Raw genomic sequence first — 27,204 nt, 5'->3', positions numbered from 1 at the left:
CAATCTGCAGTGTTACAGTTGTACTTGCTCACTCTGCAACCTTTTTGTGTTTAATGTTTCATTCATTTTACAATCCGTTCTCCCGCCCAGTGTAGCCTATTACTTAAACTGATTGCTTTTATGATGTCACAATTGATCGCTGTAATTAGTCTAATTAGTTTAATGAGTCAGGTGATCGTGACCAGCAGCAGTTGGTGAGATGAAAATTGGTGGGGCGCGAAACTTCCCGTTAAACTTATCGTTGGTCTCTGCCTGTTGTCATTAATTGTCCTTGATTAACAAGCGTGCCAACGATCTGACTAATCAATTAGCAAGTAACACCCAGCTTCTTCCAATCCTGTTCCGGAGATTAAATGATAAATCCAGTTTAGAAAAATCTATTTCAATCACTACTGTATGTACACTTAACACAGAAGATACATCACTCCGCTAGCTATCAGCATAGCCAGCAGTAACAGAATGGGTGCAATCTGTGCACTGCAGATCTTTGCCGTGAATATTCTCTGAGCGTGAGTACGGAGAAGCAAGAGGTGTGACTTACATGTATCAACAAATAATGTTGATAAGATGTGTAAAATTTTGTAATAAAAAAATAAAAATAATTATAATAATTGTATTACTTACTAAATGGCCTCATTGAATGGCCTCATCTCTGAAGGTATTGACAGGTCAAGACCAGTAATCGGGTTAAGGTGAAGTCTTCCACCCCAGCGATTTTCAGCTCACCAACCTCCACTGATTGTAACAATCCAATTCCTACAGTGACCCCCACAGGTTCTTAAAGTGAACCGCCTTCTTGGAGGCATAGCCTGTAGCCTAGTTGCTAAAGTACATGACTGGGGCCCGGAAGGTTGGAGGTTCAAGTCCCGGTGTAGCCATGATAAGATCCGCACAGCTGTTGGGGCCTTAACCCTGCACTGCTTTTGGACTGATTGCCTCCAGCTCAGTCCAATCAACTGTAAGTCGCTTTGGATAACAGCGTCAGCTAAGTAACAAATTATCATGGAAGTCTATTCCACCAGCACTGGCTCATTTCTGCCTACAGCTGTTATGGAGCCTGTTCCACTGTAATCACTCACTGCAAAATCTCTGAATTAACTCCGGTAATTATCCAGAAAGTTTCCTTTCGCTGAAGTTCTGTGTAGCTCCCCGAATCCCGGGGAAATATGCTAAAGCAGCCGGTCTGTTTGGTTGAGGACGCTGTGCCAGGCTGTTCCCTCTCAGTCGGATGGAAATGAGTGTGGACGCTCCATTACACACATTACATTATTACATTAATGGCATTTGGCAGACGCTCTTATCCAGAGCGACGTACAGTTGATTAGACTAAGCAGGAGTCCACTGAGTCCCTGCTGGAGTCCACTGATCCCCCCCTCAGCTTGTGAGGGCGTGTGGAGTCCACTGATCCCCCCCTCAGCTTGTGAGGGCGTGTGGAGTCCACTGATCCTCCCCTCAGCTTGTGAGGGCGTGTGGAGTCCACTGATCCTCCCCTCAGCTTGTGAGGGCGTGTGGAGTCCACTGATCCTCCCCTCAGCTTGTGAGCGCGTGTGGAGTCCACTGATCCCCCCCTCAGCTTGCGATGGAAGTGGGGAGTCCTGTAGTCTGGCCTTCAGCAGCAGTGTCCGATTCTTCCTTTGGCTTGTAGCTTAGTGGTTAAGGTACATGACTGGAACCCGCGAGGTCGGTGGTTCGATCCTCGGAGTAGCACATCCGTTGGGCCCTTGAGCAAGGCCCTTAACCCTGCATTGCTCAAGGGGAGGATTGTCTCTTACTTAGTCTCATCAACTGTAAGTCGCTTTGGATAAAAGCGTCAGCCAAATGACATGTAATGCTGCTGATGTATTAAATTCAATTCGATTCAATTTTATTCGTGTAGCGCTTTTCACAGAAGACTGTCCCAAAGGCGCCTTACATAGTAGCAGATGGGAAGAAAAGAAATACCAGCCCTAAGCCCCCAAATAGCACATCAGATAAACAACTTCCTTTTGTCTTCATCGATGGTAAGAAATCTCGGGAGGATCCTGGCTATAGGGGGATGCCAAACCTCCGCTGGCCTGGAGGTTAAGATGGTTTGAGTCAAACTAGTAGGTAAACTAGAAAGTCCATGTGGAGTATGCAGTTCAGAGGGTAGGGGGATGGATCTGTAGCTCCAGGACATAGAGTCTGGCGTTCAGAGGGCAGGGAGATGGATCTGTAGCTCCAGGATGTAGAGTCTGGCGTTCAGAGGATAGGGGGATGGATCTGTAGCTCCAGGATGTAGGGTCTGGCGTTCAGAGGGCAGGGAGATGGATCTGCAGCTCCAGGATGTAGAGTCTGGCGTTCAGAGGATAGGGGGATGGATCTGTAGCTCCAGGATGTAGGGTCTGGCGTTCAGAGGATAGGGGGATGGATCTGCAGCTCCAGGATGTAGAGTCTGGCGTTCAGAGGATAGGGGGATGGATCTGCAGCTCCAGGATGTCGGGTCTGGCGTTCAGAGGATAGGGGGATGGATCTGTAGCTCCAGGATGTAGGGTCTGGCGTTCAGAGGACAGGGGGATGGATCTGTAGCTCCAGGATGTAGGGTCTGGCGTTCAGAGGATAGGGGGATGGATCTGCAGCTCCAGGATGTGTCTGGTCCAGGGGAGGACCAGGGCTGCAGTGGCCTGTATGTAAATCAGGGATTTCTTTCTTTAACAACCGAGCATGGCTGTAGTGCTGTCTCTGTAGCGCAGGTGGGGCATGATTATGTGTGTGTGTGTGTGTGTGTGTGTGTGTGTGTGCAAGAAAAACGTCAGGCTGGGGCGAATTTTCTGATCTGATTGAAAATAACGACACGCTTTGCGTGACAGTGAAGCCTCGCCCAAAAAAAAAAACGATGCTCAGGTGGCAATTTCACATTTCTGCCAGTTTCCATTTGCCTCTCAAGTAGTCCTATTTCTGCTGTTGCTTGCTGGGTTATGAGTATCAATCTGACGGAAGCTCTGATAAATTGTAATGTAGCAAACTTATGGTGTTTTTCTTTCTTAGTCCCAGTGATTGACATGTGCGATATCCACATTTTTACATTTTTCCTAGTTTTCAGGGTTTCACCCAAGCATTCCTTTAACGGATCATCAAGCGTACAGTAGCTTGTTAGTTTGATATGTAATGGTAGTGATATGAATGTCACCGGAGCTAGACTAACGAGGGAGAAACCCATGGCGTTGACAGGAGCTTTTCTCAGCAGAAGGTCACAGTTTCTACTGTTCAGCTGTGAAACCCTGGTCGTTAAATGGCTTTTAAGAGGTGTTGTCAAGCAACATAGGAGTTAACATTTACAGCACAAAAATGTTGATGAGCATATATAAAATAAAAAAGAATAGTTTGGGTGCAATTAAATGCATATGTTAGAACTAGTGCATTTAATTAGACTAAAATGCGTAGCACTGATGCATTGTGGGAAAGGGTGTCCTGTAGCATCCTGTAGTGTCCTCTAACCTAGTGGTTTTGCAGAAATGTATAAGTGAAATCTGTGAGTGAAAATACTGAAATATCTTTCAATCTTTGCTGCAACTGAGCAGACCTTTTGGCAGTGGCATTGCGCAGCTGCTTTATCCATTAATTTCTGGATATTGCGGCCAACGCACCGATGCTCAACGCAAACAGGACACACGTCAGTTACTAGACTATGAAATTAGATCGACGATGAGATTTATCGCACAGGCTCGCAAATTATTATCCAATTAGCCAATGAAATTGCCTTTTGCGAAATGAAAAGCTTGAGTGTGCGCGTGCCCTATCCGTCAGGCGGGACGCAGTCAACAGCCGATCGGGGGCCGTTGGCTTCGTAACCGAAAGCCGACTTTTTATCGGCGCGATTGAATTCCTGCGCCGCGCCGTACATGAAAATGTCAGGTTTAATTTAATTTATTCATTTATTCCTGTTGATAGTGTGGCCGGGGGAATGTCACCGACTGCGGTAAGCCCTCCCGTAAGTGAATCTCCTCCGCTGACAGGATCGCGTCCGCGCGTGAATGTGCGTTGACTTTATTGACGGCGCTGTTGTTTCATATCAAGACCAGTGGGTTTAGAAGGGTCCCTGGGACGGGCCGTGTTCTGCACGCGTGATTTGTAGACGTCGTGATTTGTAGTTGTCTTGGTATGGCAGATACAGACCTGGCCTATCTACCTTGTGTACTGGACTTATGTGCATGGCCTTACAACCGATCTGAACTGTACCTTATCTGATGCGTTCGGCTGTTAGTTCTATGACTGTGATATGTACTTTTGGCAGTCGCTGTGGAGAACGGCGTCTGCTGAATGAAACGTAACGTAATGTAACGGCTGTGTTAAAACATCCTGTTTCAATGGTCTGACATTCCGCACGGTGGGTGGGCAGACACGTATCTTTATCCCACACGAGGAAATGACTGCCCCGGCCAGTGTGTAGGCCGGAAAAAAGGATGTTCAGTCACGGTTACGTTGGCGGATTTTCATAGCTCATTCTTCACAGCGGGGGGGGCTTAACGTGGCGCTCCTTCAAAACAAGAGAAGAAGAAGGGACGCAGCCGAAAGCGCAGAAACAGCCGAAGCGAACGCAGGGGCTCTGTGAAATCCGCCGAGATTAGGCCCACTCAAAACCGGCTGCGGTTGTCAGATATTTTCTTTGCGGCGTCGTCGTAATGCGTGGCACTTCGTCTGCGGGAACTGGACGAGCCCGGGGGGGGGGCTACACGGAGAAGCCTGCTTTGTGTTTATTTGGAGATATAAGCCAGCCATCCGTGCCGTCGCCGGGCTGTGTGTATGAACGCACTCCCCTCTCCCGGCGGGCGGGTTAGCTGCGGGAGACGGGGCAGAAATATGACCGTGGCGCGCCGTGAAAGCTGAAATGAATGTACTGCATTTTCAGTCTTCGGAGAGAAAACGCTGCGTGTGCACGGCGCTGAGTTATGCCGAGGCTCCTGCGTTATGGTACACCACGTGGACGTTTTTATGTGCGCTTTACTCAACACCGAACAGGTAGTTTATACATTTGACTGCAATGCTATTGGGACAGTGACGCAATTTTTGTTTTTTCAGGCTCGGTACACGTCTATATGGGGATTTGAAATTAAACTTGAAATTGAGGTCAAAGTGCAGAATATATGCTTTAATTTGAGGATGTTTACATCCATATCAGCTGATTGGTGTATAGGGATTGCAGTCGCTTTTACATAGATCCAACGTGCACAGTACAGACCGAAACAACAAACATGGTGTCCTAATACATTTCCATTTAACTCTATAAAATACATAGTAGCTCCAGGACCTGGCACAAACCTCCCATTTCTTATTCCATCCAGCAAGTGCAGTTAGTGGGCCAGCAGTTTGACGGTTGAGTTACCTGTTAGGGAAACTTTGTTTACTTTGTTGTTATCGTATGTACACAGGAGCTCTCCGTTGCCCATTAGAAGCCTCTCTCCTATAGCCCTGACTTCGGGCTCTTGTAAAGATCCTCGCGCATACGTCCAGTGGATGAGACGTGTCGGCAGATGGTTTGCCACCCGGAGAGATATTGGCATCCTGTCAAAACGGCCCGGTGTTCGCGCGATTACAGCCCTCCGAACGCACGCATCACCGCTGGCAGGTCGTAGGGCGGAAGGGGATGGGCAGTGCGGGCCAGCTGTCAGGAGTGTGAACCATTATAGGTGTGTTTGAAGTGTTTGCCTTTGTGTGGATGTGTGTGTGTGTGTTTGTGTGTGTTTTTTTATGTCCAGAGTGGTCCTACTTCAGTGAACACCCAGCCACTATGTACAGCTGCATGAAATGACTTTCTCTCTCCGTCTCTCTCTCTCTCTCTCTCAACCTCTCTTTCTCTGTCTCTCTCAACCTCTCTCACTCTCTCTCTCTCTATCTCTCTCTCTTTTTTCTCTCTCTTTCTGCAGTGCACAGAAGCCAAGAAGTACTGCTGGTATTTTGAGGGTGGCTACCCCATCTATTTTATGTAAGTACATCCTGATTTGAATAAATACAAAAGCTGTATACGTGAGCATTTAAAAAAAAGTATGTGGATGTATTTAGATGTTTTGTTTACCTAATGACAGTTTGTTCTTTGATGGCTGCCAGCATTCCCTTCTCTTTGGAGAAAAATAATCACATTTCAGATGGAATTTCAAATCCCCTCTGACCTCAGAAGCCGTATTTGATTGACATGTTTTCATTTTGTGTGGATTTACGTCTTTCCACGCCCTCCACCCCCCACCCCCCACCAAAACCTTCTTCCTACCTGCCCCACTCAGTCTCTGCAGGCCAGGTGGGTGTCCAAGTCCTGGAGGGCTGCAAGTGTCTGCAGGTATCTGTGGTCTCATTTCAGGGCCTTGAGAAAAAGGAGTGTGGATTATTGAACCACACAACTACTCAAATGAATTACTGGTGCTGAAACTAATCAGCATACGATATGGCCCTCCAGGACTGAAATCTGACCTTACTTGTTTCTTCAATTCAAATCTCACCAGTGATAACCCCAGCAGCACAGATTTGTGATTTCCCTTGGTTAAAATAGCAATCTGTTTTACCCCGTTTACGTAACCGCGGTGCCAGGCTTTGTCTGCGAGACAAAGGCGCGCGTCGGAAAGGGGGAGATCGCCGAGGCGATGAGCGACTGTTAGCCTCAGACTCGGCTCTGCTCTCACAGTAATGCACCGCCGGCCCTGACTCAGAGCCAGCCTCTGATGAAGCAGAACAGCCTCTGATGAAGCAGTGAGGCTCTGATGAAGCAGAACAGCCTCTGATGAAGCAGTGAGGCTCTGCTGACTCAGAGCCAGCCTCTGATGAAGCAGAACAGCCTCTGATGAAGCAGTGAGGCTCTGATGAAGCAGAACAGCCTCTGATGAAGCAGAACAGCCTCTGATGAAGCAGTGAGCCTCTGATGAAGCAGAACAGCCTCTGATGAAGCAGAACAGCCTCTGATGAAGCAGAACAGCCTCTGATGAAGCAGTGAGCCTCTGATGAAGCAGAACAGCCTCTGATGAAGCAGAACAGCCTCTGATGAAGCAGTGAGCCTCTGAGGAAGCAGAACAGCCTCTGATGAAGCAGTGAGCCTCTGATGAAGCAGTGAGCCTCTGATGAAGCAGAACAGCCTCTGATGAAGCAGAACAGCCTCTGATGAAGCAGAACAGCCTCTGATGAAGCAGCCAGCCTCTGATGAAGCAGTGAGCCTCTGATGGAGTACAGAAATGAAGCAGAACAGCCTCTGATGGAGTACAGAAATGAAGCAAGGTCAGGGCTGTAACCAGAGGAGGGGGGCTGCCAGCTCACCGTCCGCAGGGACCTCACGGGGGAGGCCACTCCAGCGCTGGAGAATATTATCCTGCCAAGTGCGCTCTGCATTATTCATACGGCAGGACGGGTTCCGCTGAATGATGCAGAATGATTCAGATGTGGAGTGGAGGCGGGGAGGTGGCGTGGGGGTTTTGCACCTTTCATGAAAAGTCTTACTACACCCCACCCCCCTCCCCGAGTACCATTATCTGATTAATGTTACAGTCCCTGGGCCACTGCTGAGGCCTGGCTAGATGCCAGCAAACGTAAAGGGTTTAAAGAATTGGAGCCCCATGCGTTGGTCAATAGTTCATTCGAAAATAACCAATTATCCACAGGAGTACGCTTCTCCGGGGTCAGACGAGTGTGGGATTTAGATGCACAGCACTGCGCCATTAATCACGCTACGCCATAAAGCGCAAACATTCTTCCCGGCCGTGCGCGCCATCGCCCTGTCTCTTGTCTCTGCCGAATCAAAAATGACAAACTCATGCGGCAAATCGAAACGCGCCCGGCGAGCGTTTTCTGAGAATCGGGAGGAGAGGAGGAGGAGGAGGAGGGTGAGCCTCCCAGCTCGTTTTCTCACCGTCGCTCGTTGTCAGCGAGATTAGCCGTTTTTTTTTCTCCTTAAACGACTTTAATGGCCGCCAAAACAAGAGCGCGACGCTCTGCTCAGTGGCAGAACGGCCTGACCGCTGGTTATCATCTCCGGCATCATGAGAACAGCTCTCTCCTCCTCAGGCTGCGGGGAGCTCGTTCATTTTAAATCGAGTGTGACAACACGGTACCCCTGGAGGGAGGGAAGCAAAACCGGTTCCATCCTTTGAAAGTGTATCTGATCAGAGAGCAACAATAGAGAGAGTCCCAACCTGGAGGCTAAATTGCCCCGCGCTTAAATCTGCTTATGCAGACCGCAGCATGTTTTTTTTATAAGTGCTGCAGTAAGTTTCTTATCGTGAGCTGTTGCACAAGTCGTTGAATAGACTTGATTGTTCGGTACGAAATGGAAGGTTTATTTGGGCGTGCTTAAAAAGTGCTTGTCGCTAGAGTGGTACCCTATAGGTACATGAAATTGCACCCCTTGCCAGCAATACATAATTAATTTGTACCTTCTTTGCTTGGAAAACATACTAATTTGTAGCCAAAGGGAACATCATTGGATTTTCAGGGTACATTTGTTCAGCGCTGGGAGAATGAAGGGCTCGAAACCTCTTGCTCTGCCTGTCTTCTCCAACCCCGACCCCCACCTCTCCACCTGCTGTCTGACCCACAGCCTCAGAGCTGTGACCTCGTGTCCTCTTTAGTGACAGAGCTGCCACCTCCACGCCACAGAACACTTGCCATGCCACAGAACACCTGCCACACCACAGAACACCTGCCACGCCACAGAACACCTGCGTATCCCATGACTGCCTGTACAGGCCAGGCGGCAGGGCTGTCAGGTGGATTGTTCCACTCAGAAATGAAGCCTTGGTGCCGCCAAGATCTGACATCTCAAATGTGACATGTGTCCAAATCAAAGTCCTGAGCATGCCAGTTTCCTAAAGCCCCTTGGAAGAAAGCAAAATTGTCAGGAGCGACAACTGGGGGGGGGGGGGGGGGCCTGGAAGGCCTGTAGCCTTGTGGCTAAGGTGCTTGACTGGGACCTGGAAGGTTGGTAGTTCAGGCCCCAGTGTAGCCACAATAAGATCAGAGCAGCTGTTGGGCCCTTGAGCAAGGCCCTTAACCCCACATTGCTCCGGGGAGGATTGCCCCCTGCTTAGTCTAACCAGTGTAAGTAGCTTTGGACAAAAGCATCAGCTGAAACAACTGTAATGTAATGAATCAGTCGCACACTAGCGCCTCCTTCAGGCTGCCTGAGGCGTCAGTGCAGGGGGTCTCCTCTGTGAAATGGCTGCACTGGAGGGCGGACGGGAGCGGTGGCTGACTGCTTGTGCTTCAGAGGGCGGACATGTTCGCCCTTCGGCTGCGGTGCGAGGAGGCGTGCTCACTGCACCACTGCTGCCGGGCGATACGAACCCGAGAGAACGCTGATCTCACACAGGCCATTTGAAAGGAAATTTGCTGAATGTGCCCCTGGTATGTTTGTGCATCGGTGGGCCATGTTTTGTGTGGCTTTGATGACTGAGCCCTAGCTGTGCTGTCTCAGCTCTCGGTCACATCCGCACACCTAAACACACTCTTTCTCTGTTCCTATCACACACACACACCTAAACACACTCTTTCTCTGTTTCTATCACACACACACACACACACACCTAAACACACTCTTTCTCTGTTTCTATCACACACACACCTAAACACACTCTTTCTCTGTTTCTATCACACACACACCTAAACACACTCTTTCTCTGTTTCCATCACACACACACCTAAACACACTCTTTATCTGTTTCTATCACACACACACACACACACACACCTAAACACACTCTTTCTCTGTTTCTATCACACACACACACACCTAAACACACTCTTTCTCTGTTTCTATCACACACACACCTAAACACACTCTTTCTCTGTTTCTATCACACACACACGTAAACACACTCTTTCTCTGTTTCTATCACACACACACCTAAACACACTCTTTCTCTGTTTCTATCACGCTCTCACACACACACACACACACACACATTTCAACACACATTCTGTCTCTCTCTCTCACATACACATGCACACACCCACACAGTCTTTCTCTCTCTGTTGTTCTCTCTCACTCACCCAAACAAGCCTAACCTTCGCTCTCTCTGTCTCTATCACTCTATCTCTCACACACACAAACACACACACACACACACACACACACACACACACAAACATTTCTCTGCCTCTTTCACTCTCGCTCACACTCTCACACACAGACACACACTGTCTCTATCACTCTATCTCTCACACACACAAACACACACACACACACACACAAACATTTCTCTGCCTCTTTCACTCTCACTCACACTCTCTCACACACAGACACACAGACACACTTTGTCTTTATCCCTCTCTCTCACACACACACACACACACACACACACTCTTTGTCTCTCTCCCTCTCACACACACACAGCTGTTGAATGCTGTCAGAAGTGCATCTGATTCTCATTAGAAAATGTGCCTCTGTTGCACTGGCACAGCTCCTCCATCTCTGTGATGGAGCTTAGCTGTGGATATTGAGTCATAGACTCTGCATTTCCTCCCGTAAACAGCCCTGCGCTTCGGGGGTAAAACCTCGGAAAGTAAGCCGATGCCATCGACCCTGGCGGAAACGGATGGCGGGTTTTTCCCCCTGCGAAATTTTTTCGTGATGATCCGGCGCCGTCTCTGCGGAAATGACTTTCCCGCGGAGATGATTAAACGATGATTTCCATAATTGTGAAGGTCCTCTGAAATGTTACAGCGGTACATAAATCACTTCATCGCCCATCGCCTGTCCCCTCCATTTTAATCTGACAGCGCCTCGCTGCCACACGATGGACCAGCTCTCCAGGCCACTCTCAGTGTGCGTGCGGCAGTTGGCTAGTAGGCGCGGTGAAGTGCGGGAAAGCCATGGCTTGTAGAAGGTTACCGCGAACACGCCCCCTGATGAGATAACCCATCCATCCATCCATCCATTATCTTAACCCGCTTATCCTGAACAGGGTCGCAGGGGGGCTGGAGCCTATCCCAGCATACATTGGGCGAAAGGCAGGAGTACACCCTGGACAGGTCGCCAGTCCATCGCAGGGCACACACACCGTTCATTCACACGCTCATACCCACGGGCAATTTAGACTCTCCAATCAGCCTAACCTGCATGTCTTTGGCCTGTGGGAGGAAACCGGACTACCTGGAGGAAAACCTAACGTGGGAACGTTGTTGCCTTTGATTACAGGCGATTTTGTCTTTAGCGGCCCACTTCAGACACGTCATGGTGCTTATGGTGCTTTACTTGTATCGTGCAAACTTGTATTTATGGCCTTCCGACCAGGAAAGATTGCCGGATCGGCGCCGTTAGCTCGTGATTACGAGTCCGAAAAGTCGGCTATCGTTTCTCAGTTCCGAGTTGCGGAGTAGGAGGAAATTGATGTCGTTCAAAAAAGTCGGAATACACAGTAACGGTGAACGGAAGTTAACTGCTGAACAAGTAACTCCAATCTACCAAATCCGATCTCCGAGTACAGCACTAGTGTTCGACTTCAACCGGAACGCAGCATTAGAAGCTCAGAAGCTGACAAGCTTCCTGTTATTGGGATTATTATCTACATTCTTTCTCCTGTTTTACGTTAAAGATTGTGTTTATTCTGTCTTTTTAAAAACTGCGTGGCATTAGCGTATTAATATGCTACGAGTGGCTACGGCAGCACTTGTAATAAAAAACTTGGCTTGGCTGGCGCAGCTGTTGAAAGGGGGAATCCCCTAATCCCTTAACGTCTCCATAAACGTAAAGTGATGGATGAGAAGATTTTGTTGTTTGTTTGTTTTCTATTTTTTTATAGCTGCACAGATTTGCATTGCGAGCACATTTGCCAGCACAATGTGGCCATCATTTATTGGGTGAGGCAGAATGTATGATATTTAATCCAAAGACTGTATTGTTCCAAAGATGTTTGTAAATCGTGAGTCGTTGTAGATGAAGGCTGGCACAGTATACCTGAAGAGCTGGACATCAGGTGGCTACCTGTCCACCTGTCCACCTGTCTACCTGTCCACCTGTCCACCTGTCCACCGCTCCTTCCTGCTGACTCTACCTGTTCTAAACTGAAAGTTCTAATGCTGATGTCACGTTCGATACTTGTAATTGGAAAAGCGATGGGGTTCTAGAACACTTGGGACTACACGTGGGAAGAATCGAGCGTTGCCAGTGGAAACCATTAGAAGCCATTAGTTCATTAAACTGTAGCAAGCCACAGACATTACATTACATTAATGGCATTTGGCAGATGCCCTTATCCAGAGCGATGTACCGTTGGTTAGACTAAGCAGGAGAAAATCCTCCTCTGGAGCAATGCAGGGTTAAGGGCCTTGCTCAAGGGCCCAACGGCTGTGCGGATCTTATTGCGGCTACACCGGGGATCGAACCACCGACCTTGCGGGTCCCAGTCATGTACCTTAACCACTGCGCTACGCCACACCTTAACCACGGCAATATGTGATAGCAGTAGATTGTCTGCGGTCATAAAAGGCAAAATTGCTTTCTGAAACCAATAATATTGGGTCTATCCCGAAACATCAAGAAACTAACCGGGCTTACTTGGTTAGGCGTGTAGCCACGTGAAACGGCTCTGTCTGGGTTGCTAGGTAGCGTAGGCCTGCTTCATACAAAGCTGTGATGTGACTGGACACGATAAGAAAGATCAGGTTCAAAGTTCAAGGTCAAAGTTTAAACGGTTTGAACCCCGATGGCGCTCAACTTGGCTTTATTTTGAGCTGTGCGCTACGCCAGGCTTAGCCTTACTGCCAAGTCTGGCTTCAACACTCCCTCCCTAGGACTTTAATGGCTTGACGGCGTGTCGAGCGTTTTTGACGCTGATCAGGTGAAAGCTGCTTTCGGGGTAAAGGCCAGTTCATAGTCAGGCGACGTATGACCGTTGCCGCCGGCGACTGTCACATTTGATGGCCGGCCTTTTAGTTTCTATGAGTTACACTTTACTTTTAGTCATACAGCACAATTTCCTGTCTTTGCTATCATCATTCTGCTCACCGCTGGGACATAAATTGTGGTTGAACTTTGACTTTGCCCATCGCTCGCTCAGTTGTCATGACAATCTTATTATAGAACATAGTCTCATCTGTAATCATCTTCAGGAAAATTGTCATTAACTAGCTTCTTGCACGGCTCGCAATGACTCTGCCTTTACTTGTAGTTTATACTTACACAAAGGTGTATGCTTACAGTTTGATGAGCGACAGCGTTCAAAATCAACGTCGAGCAATAACGGTATGTTGGCAACAATGCAGCAATATCCGACGGCCCGTCAAACAACGCCTAACTATAAAATGGCCAACTGGCCACCATTTTCTTTTTTTTTTAAGATATTTTTTAGGCCTTTTTCAGCTTTATTGGACAGTATATAGTATAGAGAGACAGGAAGAATGGGAGCGAGAGAGAGGGGAAGACATGCGACAAATGTCGGACGGTCGGATTCGAACCGCCGACGTCGCGGCTCGCAATGAGCATGCGGTCAGTGCTCTACAGGCTGCGCCACCGAGACACCCCAACCACTGGCCACCATTTTAATTAATGTGCAGAATGTCTGCCAGGGGTGGATGGTGCCCCCCCCCTACACTGGGGCTTGAACCACCAACCTTCCGGGTCCCAGTCATGCACCTCAGCCTCTAGGCTACAGGCAGCCCCCCCCCTCGCATTCGCGGGTACAGTGAGGTAAGCCATAAAACACCCTTTCCTTCAGTGAGCAGATCGAAAGAGCTTGCGTTTTTGCCAACAAATGGGTCGCATTAGCGATCTGGCAACAGAACAAAAACAAGGAAGAGGGAAGGTTGGCCAAATTTAGGGTGCTACATTTTAAAGTAATTTTGAGTCTCCGCATTCTGTATTCATGTACTGAAAGAGGATGTCGCCTGCCCTCCAAAGCCCTTCCCCAACAGTCCCACCCCCCCCCCAGCCCCCGAGAATCAGGCTCTACGTAAGGTCTCCTCCTGTTTCCTGGAGGAAATTCTTTCTTGCCAGTCACCCGTGGGGGGATATCGGTCCTTCGTGAAAAGCACGATACAAATAAAAACCGACCTGAACTGAATATCGGCGTTGAAATGAAACGTACGCCGTCGCCCGAACGGATCCGCGCGTGTGACGAGTTGCCGTGAAACGAGGGCGTCTGAACGGATCCCACAACGCAGCGCAACTCCGCCGCTCGCAGGACTCCTGCGAGAGGGAGATCTCATTCTGTGGTCCCGCTGCACTGCTGAGATAAGCAGCACAGATCTGGGGGCCGAGCCAACCCCCGAATGCCCAAGTGTAAGTCTGGCGGTAATGGCGTGGCCTTTACTGATCTCCTAAATGACCTCGCTTTAATTGCCCCCCGTCAGTTGGTTTGGAGTGGGGGGTGGGGGGGGTGGTGGTAGGGGGCGAAGGAGGGGGGTGGCACAAGTGACCTTCAGTCGCAAGGGACGGAGGTTTTTTGTCGGTGCATTTGCCTATTCACTATACCAGGGGGCTGCTGTGGTGTGTTGTGTGGTGTGGTGTGGTGTGGTGTGGTGTGATGTTGTGGTGTGCTGTGGTATTGTGTTGTGTGGTGTGGTGTTGTGTAGTGTGATGTTGTGGTGTGGTGTGATGTTGTGGTGTTGTGTGGTGTGGTGTGATGTGGTGTTGTGGTGTGGTGTTGTGTGGTGTGATGTTGTGGTGTGGTGTTGTGTGGTGTTGTGGTGTGGTGTGGTGTGTGGTGTGATGTTGTGGTGTTGTGTGGTGTGGTGTGATGTGGTGTTGTGGTGTGGTGTTGTGTGGTGTGATGTTGTGGTGTGGTGTTGTGTGGTGTTGTGGTGTTGTGGTGTGGTGTGATGTGGTGTTGTGGTGTGATGTGGTGTTGTGTGGTGTTGTGGTGTTGTGTGGTGTGGTGTTGTGTGGTGTGATGTGGTGTTGTGGTGTTGTGTGGGGTGGTGTGGTGGGAGGGCCCCTGCACAGAGGGCTGGCATCGGTCCAGTAACTCCACTGCAAAAAGTACTTTAGTATTTCTTTTACTTTTTTGATAAATAAGACAATAGTATTGCCAATGAGCTAAGGAAGTATTTCTAGATTTGCCAACGGGGTGAGAAAATGTCACTCTTCAAGCAAACAGTAATAATATTTTTCTACTTGAGAGATAAAAAAAAAAAGACCTTTAGATCTTATTACCAGACTAAAACTCTGGATATTATGACAAGACCTGGTGGCAGGCGGTGGGGCTGGAGCTCAGGTGTAGGTACTGTCGCTCCTGATAATTTCCCCTCCGTCAGCTGTCTCAGCCGTGGGGAATCAGCATACGGTCCAGGGCAGCGTTAGCGCTGCGGCTTGATGTATCGCGCTGGAGCGTGAGGGCGAGAGGAGGTGATGAATCGGGGGAAGAACGGGGGAGATGAACGACCCACGGTCGCAAATGAGATCCCAGTCAGTGGATCTTCTCCCGCGCCGCCCCCCCCCCCCCCCCCCCCAGTGGAGTTCCAGTTGTCAGGCGTGTTTAGCATTGGATACGGCATGTTCAACGTGGCCCGGTTAAAGACTAGCTGAAACAGAAGTTGGAACAGATCTTTCGGGGGCAGCTTTTGATGGGTGGGGAGTCGATTTGACTGCCGTTAAACGAGGAAGGGGGGACTTTGAATGGGGATGCGCACCGCTGTGTGAAAGGATATTGATTGGAGTTGACATTGGATAACATACAACATACAACATAGGCCCACTGGTACACGATGATGTAAAATCTGAATTCAAATCATTTTCCAGGAAGTGGATGGTAAAAAAAAAGCTTTGCTTCTTCGATTTCCAGTTATGTATGGTATTACAATTTTCATAAATTATGTGGAATATGATCGTACGGTTATGAAGAATTGACTAAATTGAGGAAAAATAGAATTTTGTTGATTTCCGCTCATCCTGAAAAAGACCCAGCGGGGATACGATCAGAGTGAGCTCACGGTGTTGCTATGGCCACGTGTGCCATCATGGACCTGCAAAGAGCGCTAATCAATTCCATTCACATCCTCTCAAATTCTGGGCAAAACAAAAGTTTTTTGGGAGGGCAGTGCCTCTGAGACGGGGCTCGTTCGGACCGGGGCGTCTGGCTGCGCACCGTCAGTTCCTCGGCCGGGGTCATCCTGGGAGCACGGTTTTCGAGCGCTAATGGAGCTTTCTGCATTTCCGCGCCTGGTTTCTGAGATCAGTTCGCAGGCCTCACACCGCCAGGGGGGGCAGACACAATGAGAGAACATGATGAATAACAAGGAATGTTATTCTCCCTCGGATACCAGACGGAATATTGATAGCTAACCCTTTTCTCCTGAGCGATCCTAGTTTTTTTCGGAAGCGTGTCAACACGAACAAAAGTTCCCCAAATAGCAATGCGGTAATCCATCATCTTTCGTTCTGCCTCCTTACCCTGTGGTTTCGGGGAAAAAAGGCTGTAATTGTGGCAGATATACTGTACCGAGCTGAAACAGGATCAAATAATATAACACGTTTATTTTCAAGTCTATCAGTGTTTATCTATTTTTTTGCGTTGGCATAGCTGAGTCATCCGAACAGAGAATGAATCCCATCATGTTAAAAAGGAGTTCGCGAACTGAGAATTCCAATTGAGACAAGCAGAACTGTCGCCTCCAGTATAAAAACCCAATATAAGTTCTTTCACTACCTAGAATAAAGCAAGTCAGTGTAATTAAAAATCTCAATCATAACCAATCAATGGGCAATTATCTACAATTCCTTCAACAATGGAAGAGAATGTCTGGAAGATAACTACCGTGCTCTGTTCCTCCCCGGAGACTGTAACTACCACGGAAAATGTCACGGTCTTCCCAATCAAAACCTTCGAAAGGGTAGCGTAAACAAGCCATTAACGACTCAAAAACCCTGGTGGAAATCACTGGGTCGACTGCGAGCATTAACGCAGGTTTTGCCGGCAATTTTTTTTCCCCGGACGTCAAATGCCATTTCAGAGAGAATGGTAGATGATTAAAGCCTCGCTAGCAATGTCTTTCTGAAGCAAAGAGGGCAATAAGTAATTTAGGGTCAGGGGAATTGTTTTTTTTTCTTCTGCTGGTGTGGGCAAACAAACGGGCCCAATTTTCCTGTCAGGGTTTCGCCGACGAGCTGTGTGTGGGTGCTTATTAGTCATGAGAAGGACCCTTAATCAAAGACTCTGCGCGGTTGTACAGACGCGGGTGACATTTTAACGGTCGGGGGCAAGGTAGCCGACTGTGATTCAGGGCACACGCGCGCGATAGTAAATTAAATTACCAATCTGGTGCGGCGACACCGCTAGCACGTTAGCACGTTAGCGCCGCTGTGGGTGTAGCGGGAAGTGGCGGCCACGCCTCGCATAAAGCATCTTTCAATGAATTTGTAATGTGAGGACGAGACTTTGTGAGACCACTTCTGATGCGCACAAAGACACGTCGAAGACTTGTTGAATATTCCTGGCTCCACGTCATTAGTTGTTCATAGTATTTCCGTAACTGTTCTTCAGTAACTGGTACACGTTGTCCCAAGGGAGATTTTTGAAGGAGATTTTTAGAAAGGAGACGCGTACAGTGGCTTCAAGAAGTATTCAGATCTCTACACTTTTTTGCACATACTTTTTTTTGGTATATACAATACAACTGTATTGTAGATTTTATTTTAAATGGATGTAATTGCCCATCAGTTTTCACGCAACAACCCAACATGACAAAGATAAAAAAATTTTTTTTTAATTTGGATAAAAAAATCTCTCATTTATGTAAGTATTCAGACCTAGTACCTTGTAGAAACCCCTTTGGCAGCAATTACAGCTTTGAATCTTCATGGGTAAGTCTCTACAAGATCTGCACACCTGGATTTGGGCAGTTTTATCCCATTCTTCCTCTCAAGCTCCGTCATTTCAGGTAGTCTGCATTGTTGAACGTAACAAAATATAGTATGTGTGAACTATCAACACTGAGAGTAATTTATGGTCCGCTTTCCGATCTGCCGTCCTGCTGGAACGGCCTTCTGAACTCTCTATTACCTGTTAGAGGAGGAGTACGTCGGAATTGAGATCTGAGAATGACCACCTGAAGCGGCACGGATGGTGCAGTGGGTAGCACTGCCGCCTCACAGCAAGGAGGTCCCGGGTTCGAATCCCCGTCGGCCGGGGCCTCTCTGTGCGGAGTTTGCATGTTCTCCCTGTGTCTGCATGGGTTTCCTCCGGGTACTCCGGTTTCCTCCCACAGTCCAAAGACATGCATGTTAGGCTGATTGGAGAGTCTAAATTGCCCTTAGGTATGAGTGTGTGAGTGAATGGTGCGTGTGCCCTGCGATGGACTGGCGACCTGTCCAGGGTGTACTCCTGCCTTTCGCCCAATGTATGCTGGGATAGGCTCCAGCCTCCCTGCGACCCTGTTCAGGATAAGCGGGTTAGGATAATGAATGAATGAATGACCACCTGAACCAGCAGGTGGCTGTTGACTCAGCTGATTCCGTTTGATGTGCGACGGCCGTCATCCAGCTAACTCAGTAATCCTGGGCCCTGTTACACAAAGCAGGATAAATGCGTTAGCTGGATAACCGAGTAAAACCCGGAACAACTCTTTTCACTTCAGTCCATGTTCTAGATTTAGGAGGGTTCACTGAGGCAGCACTTTCAGACTGGAAAAGGTCGTTATTACGCCTGTCGTATACAGCGTACGCTTCAGTTGGGTACTTCACAAAGCCGGATAACTGTGCTGAATAAAACCCAGAACAGCTCTTTCTACTTCAGTCCATGTTCCAGATTTAGGAAGGCTCCGGGTTTTAGTCGCTGCAGTTATCCAGCTAACTCTGTAATTCTGGGCCCTGTTACACAAAGCAGAATAAATGCGTTGGATAACTGGATAACTGAACAGAGTAAAACCCAGAACAGCTTGTTTTATTTCAGTGCTTCACGAAACAGGACCCAGTTCAGAACAGACAAACTTTGTTTGGCTGTGTGGTGCAGAGTGTAGCTTGTTAGAGCTGAATTTAGTCTGTATTTTAATGAGGTTTACAATTAGTGGCAGTGGTGATGAGATTTTTACTCTATGCTTCGCTGGTGGGTTTATTAATTATCCCGTGAGTCCAAATATCAACAACGAGTGACAGCGAAGCAGACATGCATTAACGAACGAGCTTGTCATTTGTGAAATATGAATCATGTTTTCACAAATGATAAGTTGTGTGCTGATTGCCTTGAGTAAATTGTAATGAAGCATGTCTAAAAACTGTAATATACAAGTTAATCCATGCAGGATTTTCCCCCAAGGCTGTACTTTCCATGTTGTCCTTAAATCTCTGTGCAGATTCTGATTGTTCTCATTTTTATTGGCCCTCGTTCTTACTCCAGTTTGCAAATCATAACTTTGTGCAAGCAACGACAAAAAATTACTGCTTCATTGCAAAACAAATGTGACACTGAAGCAAAAATCGGCCTGCGAAAAATAGACTGATTCTGTGCCTTAGACAAGAAATAATCTTCCCCTCAAAAGGCTGCCTTATCAGACACGGGCAAAAAAAAACATCCTGTGGCCCGAAGCGTTTGTTGGAAAACCAATTTTGACACAAGTGTTGGTTGTGTGCCATGCTGTAATGTGCTTAGTTTTGCTCCACTGGGCTTCATTAGTGTTATCTCTGCCTGTGGAAGAGGCTGTGGTCTGTGGGAGTCCTGGCGTTTCTATCCTGTTGCTATTTGACTAAAAACTGAAATCTTTTTTTTTTTTTTTGGTATTTCTGCATCTTTTCATCTGGTGAGAATCGGTTTTGGCGGTGAAACAAGCTGCTTTGCACACATGCTCAAATAACCTTTTCTCAGACTGGAAATCTGCGTGTTTGGATGAATGTGATGTTTTGACTGACTACAGCACTGTCGCCTCATTACCGTTCTCATTATGTGTGAATCCCCATTTTGTTCTTTTGTGAGGAGTTCGACCCAAAAAAACTCAACCAAAAAAAAAAAAAAGACAGCTTTGGCAAGACGGCTTTGGCAAATAATTAAAGGAAGATTTCCAAGCAATGCAATTATCTCCGCTTCTCTACACCTATGGCCACAGCCAGCTCCAGTGCCTAATTACTTCCATTTAGCATCGGTCAGATCCTGTTCCAAGCCCACAAATAATTCACATTCCCATCCAATGCGTTTCAGTAAAAACTGAAACACCACAAAACCCCTTCTCCCATTGTTAGTATACTGATTTATAATATGTTATTGTAGGCATTGCACGCTCATCAATATTTTTTAATTACACTTTCAAGGAAACCAAACTAGGGATTCATAATATAAATTCCATTTTTATATTTTGATATAGTAGCTTGGGTGCTGTGCACTGCTCATGGCAATTCTGCAAAAATTCACTGGTAAACATCGAGACTGGATATGGTGTAAAATGCAATTCTCTAATGTAGTCACGCTGACAGTAAGAATTGTTTAACACTAGCGCAACAAAATGAGTAATCCGGAATAAAATAGTGGGTCCCTGGATTCGCTCCCTCAGAAATAAGGCACTTTCATGTTCCTAAAATATGTTTTTCTGTTTTCCCATTTTACAGATAAACGGGGCACCTTTTCTGGCGGCCCATTTCTCCCGAAAACAGAAAATGATTTTTCACTCCATACACTTTGAGATTTTACTTTTGATTGCCACGCCTCGCTAGGCCACTGCCGAAGCAAGTGCGTTTGATGGAAATTGCCTGTCAAGGCCGTCAGCGCTGAGAACCCACTGGGGAAAAACTTCACAACTATTAACTTTCGCCTCATCCTTAGGCATGAGCTACAGTTGCTAGGACCTTGCTGAAAAGCAACAGCCCAAGCTAGGTTTTGAAACAGCTGGTAGGTGGTTGACTAGTTTAGACCAGCTCCCATTCTTGACATGGTTTCACCAGCCCAAGCTGTGCTTTTTAACAACCAGCTACCAGCTCAGACAAGCTGCCAGCACTAGCTGGTTGACCAGCTCATACCCAGCCAGACAAGCTAAATTTCCAAGCTTGTCTCAGCTGGATTTGACTTGTCGTAAAAAGACTACAGCGTCAGGAAATGTTCATTAATTGTGAATTGCTTTCTGCGCGTTAACCCTGATAGAGATATCTGCTAGCCGCTCTCTGAGGCGAATCTAATTCCCTCACTGAGCATAAAGCCAGTTATTTTTACTGCTTGTTTCTCTCCTCTGTGTCAATCTTGAGGCCGAGTCGTTGACCTTTATTTATGTCTTTGGTCTCGGGGGGTAGTTTATTCACCTCGGCTCCTCTCTGCTTCCCTTGGCTCACTGCTGAATTTATATTGTGCCTTTTGAACCGCTGTACAGCGCTGCTTCCTGGGAATTGTCGCAGGGAGTCGTTCGCTTTATCGCAGCGCAGCAAAACTGTCACCTCAGAAGATCCACAGCCAAGCTCAGTTACAACCCAAAGTTGCAGCAGGATAGATGGGGCAGGTAGGGGACTGGAGCAGTGTTGGATTTATCAAACTGTGAGGCTTTCTGTGCAAGCTAAAACATTTTTATTTTTATTTTTTAAATATAGGCCATATACGGTATATTCGGAACACTACTTAGCCAAATTAGCCAATATAAAATGATGACAAATATAGCATGTTGCAGTGAAAATATTTTAATTTAATTTAATTTTAATTCAATGTCCCTTATGTTGATGAATACAGTATAGAGCTTTGAAGCCAAAATGTTATGTCTTTGTTTGGGGACGCAGGGTCTCAGGAGGTTAAAAAGAAGAAAAAAAAAATATATATATTCTGTGTGTAATATATACATATTGAGAACACTACTTAGCCAATATAATGTGAAATCTTTCTACGGTGAGTAGCATTCTTAAAGATCATTTGCATTCGAAAAGGCTCCGGAGACTGTAATTGAGTTGGGGAGAGACTCGGTCAGAGGAGATGTGCTTTGCATCGATTGGCTCTCCCCCGCCAGGGGGGGGGGCACGGGCCGAGACGAGGGGGCGGGGTGAAGCCCTGGCTGACCGGCTATCCCAGGGGTCACTGCAGCCGTCTGATGATGACAGAGTAGCCCACCGCGGCTGAACACGCAGATGGTGACAGGAAGGGGGGGGGGTGTGTGTTGGCGGTTCTCCCGCGTGATTGATGCGTGTTTTCCTCTCCTCCGTCAGCGCGTGGGGTCGCGTGAAGGAGTGTGTCCGGAGCAAGGAGGGCTGGTTTATGATTTATGCTGGAGATACAGTATGTGCTGGAGTACAGAGTGCAAAAAAAACACTGAAATTGTACCACTGTCCAAATACTTATGGGCCTCACTGTATGTCCGCCATGTACTGTACCAGATTCACTGGTAACCTTAACCCACCCCTATGGTCCCTATGATCCCTACGATCCCTACAGCCAAATGCAGGGCCCATCAAATCTGGTCCACATTACATTGCATTACATTACATGGCATTTAGCAGACGCTCTTATCCAGAGCGACGTACAACAAAGTGCAAATCAAACACAAGTACAAGTGCGAAGAGGACCTGGTCCAAGTAAAGGGAATGTGGAAAATCAGCAGTTCTTGGCCCTCGGGGACTGTAGTTTCATAATTTCTTTCTTCCCTTCTGTTACTCTGTAAAGCGTCTTTGGGACAGTCTTCCGTGAAAAGCGCGACACAAATAGAATTAAAATGAATTTAATCGAATGATCCCCGGCCTAACACAAGCGAGACCGAAAGCTTCAGGTTGTATTTGATCATGACTAATGATCGCAGACTCCATTTTGAGATTTAAAAAAAAAAGCAGGTATTGAGATTCGGAGCGGTAAAGTTTTTACATCTCTGTTCCCTCTCTCGCCCGAAATTCACCTCAAACCTCCGCCGCTGCTCTCTGTTCCCGCTCCAAAAATCCTGCGGTTTTCCTCGACAGCGGCTGACGTCCCATGAAGGGAGATGACAAGCTGAGGAAGGTTACGACAGGTGAGGAGGCGGTAAGATCGCAGCGACTCTGTTTACCGCCTGAATGATACGTGGTGAAGATTTCGAAACCGATAGGATCCTCCACGGTGGTTTAGTCGTGGCCTTTGCCCTGCTGTTAAATCAAGCCATGCCAGCTTTGAGCTGGTTAAGCTGGTCATGAAGCTGGTCTAGCTGGGTATGAGCTGGTCATGAAGCTGGTCTAGCTGAGTATGAGCTGGTCAACCAGCTAGTGCTGGTAGCTTGTCTGGGCTGGTCGCTGGTCAACCAGCTACTAGCTTTTTCAAAGTATAGCTTGAGCTGGTCCGACCATGTCAAGCTGGGAGCTGGTCAGAACTGGTCAACCAGCTAAACCATGTCGAGCTGGGAGCTGGTCAGAACTGGTCAGCCAGCTAAACCGTGTCGAGCTGGGAGCTGGTTCGAACTGGTCAGCCAGCTACCAGCTGTTTCAAAATCTAGCTTGAGCTGTTCATTTTCAGCAGGGTGCGTTTTTCTTTTCTGAAATATGTAGGTGACAGCTACTTTTCTTCCTTCAAACTTCTCACCTTCCAGACATTACATTACAGTTATTTATTAGACTAAGCAGGGGCCAATCCCCCCTGGAGCGAGTTAAGGGCCTTACTCAAGGGCCCAGCACTGGGGCTTGAAAGACAAACCTTCCAGGTCCCAGTCAAGCCCCTTAGCCACTAGGCTATAGGCTGGCCCAGTCAAGCACCTTAGCCACTAGAGCTACAGGCTGGCCCAGTGTAGCACCTTAGCCACTAGACTGCATGCTGGCCCAGTAAAGCACCTTAGCCACTAGAGCTACAGGCTGGCCCAGTGTAGTACCTTAGCCACTCGGCTACAGGCTGGCCCAGTCAAACACCTCAGCCACTAGGCTACAGGCTGGCCCAGTCATGTACCTTAGCCACTCGGCTACAGGCTGGCCCAGTCAAGCACCTCAGCCACTCGGCTACAGGCTGGCCCTGTCAAGCACCTTAGCCACTAGGCTACAGGCTGGCCCAGTCAAACACCTCAGCCACTAGGCTACAGGCTGGCCCAGTCATGTACCTTAGCCACTCGGCTACAGGCTGGCCCAGTCAAGCACCTTAGCCACTCGGCTACAGGCTGCCCCAGTGTAGCACCTCAGCCACTCGGCTGTAGGCTTCTCCGAGGGTGGGCCGGGGCCGTTGACAGTTGCGAATGCCGGCGTTTGACGGCGCTCCGATCGCGGCGTCGAGTCACCGGAGCGGCGCTCGCTCCCAGCCAGCCGGCGTTCCGCAGCTCGTCAGGGCGAGACGGCACGGCGTTCCCTGACAGAGCCATCCGGATCAGGAGGCGCGATAGGGAGGGAGAGGCGCTGCCGCCTCTGAATCTAAAGCGGGATTCTGACGGGGGTTTCCCCGGGCCCCTGCGAAGGAGAAGGTGGCAGCTGACGGCTGGAGGAGCTTCTGTCGCTTTTTGAAATCCTCACCTCATAAACACGTCTAAACGTCTCTGCCGGGACACACCGCGGGCCCACGCAACGTTGCCCTGGGCCTGCAGGAATATGCCTACCAAATATTTATGCCTATATTTTTCTATTGTTTTACCTGTGGCCTATAAAATGTGTGAGTCATACGTTCTACATTTACATACTGCTAAGGGGTGGAGCATGAAATGATGGGCCCTGTGAAAATATGGTTTCTGTTGGCCTCAGACCAAGGCAAACTTTTTAGTCCAGGGCTGTTTTCAAATGCACATTATATGCTTTCTTCCTGATGCTCCTGGAATATGGAGGCCACACCAAGTGATGTTCAGTTCCCAATTAGGAACTGAACAATTATTATTAGCAATTATATTCCCTTTGTTCCCTTTTTTTTTTTCCTCTCTTCTGCCAAGGGTATAAAATGCAAGCTTCCAGCAAGAGGGGGAAATCCCACAATGTAACGTTACATTACATTACATTAATGGCATTTGGCCGATGCTCTTATCCAGAGTGATATACAGTTGATTAGACTAAGCAGGAGACAATCCTCCCTTGGAGCAATGCAGGGTTAAGGGCCTTGCTCAAGGGCCCAACGGCTGTGCGGATCTTATTGTGGCTACACCGGGATTAGAACCACCGCCCTTGCGAGTCCCAGTTGTGTACCTTAACCCTAATGTTCCATGTGTGAGAAAGAGAGGCGCGAATCAGTGCGCTTTGGAACGGAAGAGGCGATATTTCCTTGTAGGATGAGTTCGGGAAGTTTAGGAATAATTCATGAAGGCATATTGAGGGATAGGAGTAGGGATTAAGAACAGGGATTTTTAACTTTGTCAGAATCTTTCGCCTATATTGTGTTTGTTTGAGTGAGGTTTGTTTCAGAAATCCTCATTAGTGTTTCATAAGACCAGCTGGTGTGTTTTCTCAGGATCGGGTGATCCTGAGAACGACACGCCTTCTCCAAACCGCCTCGTCCTCCCCTAAATGAGTCTCACTAATCCCCCTTCCTGAGTCCTCCCCCCCGCCCTCGGTGCGGAGAGCCAATCACGTCGTTCCATGTGAGCCGCCCAAACTCGTCTTTCCCCGGTCGTGCTATGTTTTTAATATTGCATGTAGCCTCTCCTGTTCACCTGCAGTGGGCTACAGATAGAAGCATGATGACATTATTAAACTCTGGCACTCTCTGCATTGATAAAGCCCCTGTCATGTTGATTGATGGGCATTGTCCCTTTAATCAAAATGGAGTAAAAATGTTTGAAGCATAATAACTAGAGTGTCGGCAGTCAGTGGGATGCTGGCACTTGGTAATAACACAATAGAAACCAAAAACCTTGATAACTCCACCTGATATTAATGTCATATTGGTGTTTGTGTGTCAGTATTGTCTACCTATTATGGTATACATTATACAGTGTAGGCGCTATCTTTTATATACGTTTTACAAAGCATATTGCAGTATTTAAGGGGCAGCACGGATGGAGCAGTGGGTAGCAAGGAGGTCCTGGGTTCGAATCCCCGTCGGCCGGGGCCTCTCTGTGCAGAGCTTGCATGTTCTCCCCGTGTCTGCGTGGGTTTCCTCCGGGTACTCCAGTTTCCTCCCACAGTCCAAAGACATGCAAGTTAGGCTGATTGGAGAGTCTAAATTGCCCATAGGTATGAGTGTGTGAGTGAATGGTGTGTGTGCCTTGCGATGGACTGGCGACCTGTCCAGGGTGTATTCCTGCCTTTCACCCAATGTATGCTGGGATAGGCTCCAGCCCCCCTGCGACCCTGTTCAGGATAAGCGGGTTAAGATAATGGATGGATGGATGGATTATTATTTAAGGTATGACCACATTTGCTTTTAATAGCTTTGGATATTTATATTTTTAAGTTCTGTTTTGCTGAAATACAACGCGGTTGTGCATCACAAGTTAATATAGGCCCATATAGTATGTAATTCCTGTATATTTTTGGAATGCTCATTTGAAAATGCAGGTCTGTGTGCTGTTCATTGGGCTGATTCATAGGCCTAATTCAGACCGGGTTTAGTTGGCCTCGGTTGGTTGGTGGTGGCGAAAACATGGCAGGTGTGAAAGAATAGCTCACACAAATAAGCCAGCCCACAGTGAGAGAATGAGAAATGGTTCAATAAGCCTGCCCTTTTGCAGAAGTTTTTTTTTTTAATACCATGCAGGTAAAAAGGAAAAAGAGGTCATGTGAAAAAAAAATGAAAAAAAGGTCTTTGACAGTGAGCAGGTAAGAAAAACATCTTTGAAATAAATGATGCTGCTGCTTTTTCAAACCTCGAGGAAAAGTAAAGCAAAAGAACATCCAAACAGAAGAATTCCATTACAGAACGAGAACTCAGAACTCAGTCACAACTCCTGCGGCTTATTCCAATCCCTTATTTTCTTATTTTTCTCCTTTTGCTTTCTCCTTTTCTAGCCCCAAGCTCCACCCGTCGGGAGAGGCTAGGTAAAGATTAAACAAATGTTTAACAAATGTGAATTAGGCAAATGTAATGCCCTTGCTCCCTCAAAGGTCAGTTCGAAGGCACGTCAGTTACAGACGTGGCAGACGGGGAGAGGAGGATCCACAGGTTGATCATTTATACGTTAGGCTTTCTGGAAAAAAAAACAAGAAAAACAAAAACGGATGCACTGATGTTTTCTCACTCAAAGTAAAGATAATGTAAAGTAGCTCCCTTTAAGGGGTTGAAATGTCCTTAAAGACGACGAACCTTGATCGATTTCCGGGTCAGGAGCAAGGAAAGCGGAGAGAAATAAGCCATTGGAATGAGCCCCAAGAGTTTGATTCACAGAAGCAGTGCTACAGTTCGAGTGTACAGGCAGAAGAGACCAAAACAGAACAGATCTACCAGTGTGCAACATTCTCTTGCACCCATTTGTGAAACAGGTCCCATATACTTCCATAGCAATTGTATTTTTCTAACAAATTCATCT

The 27,204-nt window shown here is 47.6% G+C and overlaps 1 protein-coding gene across 1 annotated transcript in view; it reads left to right on the top strand.

Moving 5' to 3' along the window:
* Positions 1–27,204, top strand: part of LOC133125758 (WW domain binding protein VOPP1-like) — a 74,365-nt gene that overhangs the window by 17,839 nt on the left and 29,322 nt on the right. Inside the window, exon 2 of the mRNA XM_061237334.1 lies at positions 5,883–5,941. Within this exon, the coding sequence (XP_061093318.1) occupies positions 5,883–5,941 (59 nt within the window). The remainder of the gene's footprint in view (positions 1–5,882; positions 5,942–27,204) is intronic.

This window comes from Conger conger, chromosome 4, assembly GCF_963514075.1.
Source record: "Conger conger chromosome 4, fConCon1.1, whole genome shotgun sequence".
In the NCBI taxonomy this organism is placed as follows: Eukaryota; Metazoa; Chordata; class Actinopteri; order Anguilliformes; family Congridae; genus Conger; species Conger conger.
Note: the sequence above shows the minus strand (reverse complement) of the source record. Positions and strands in the feature narration are given on the sequence as shown.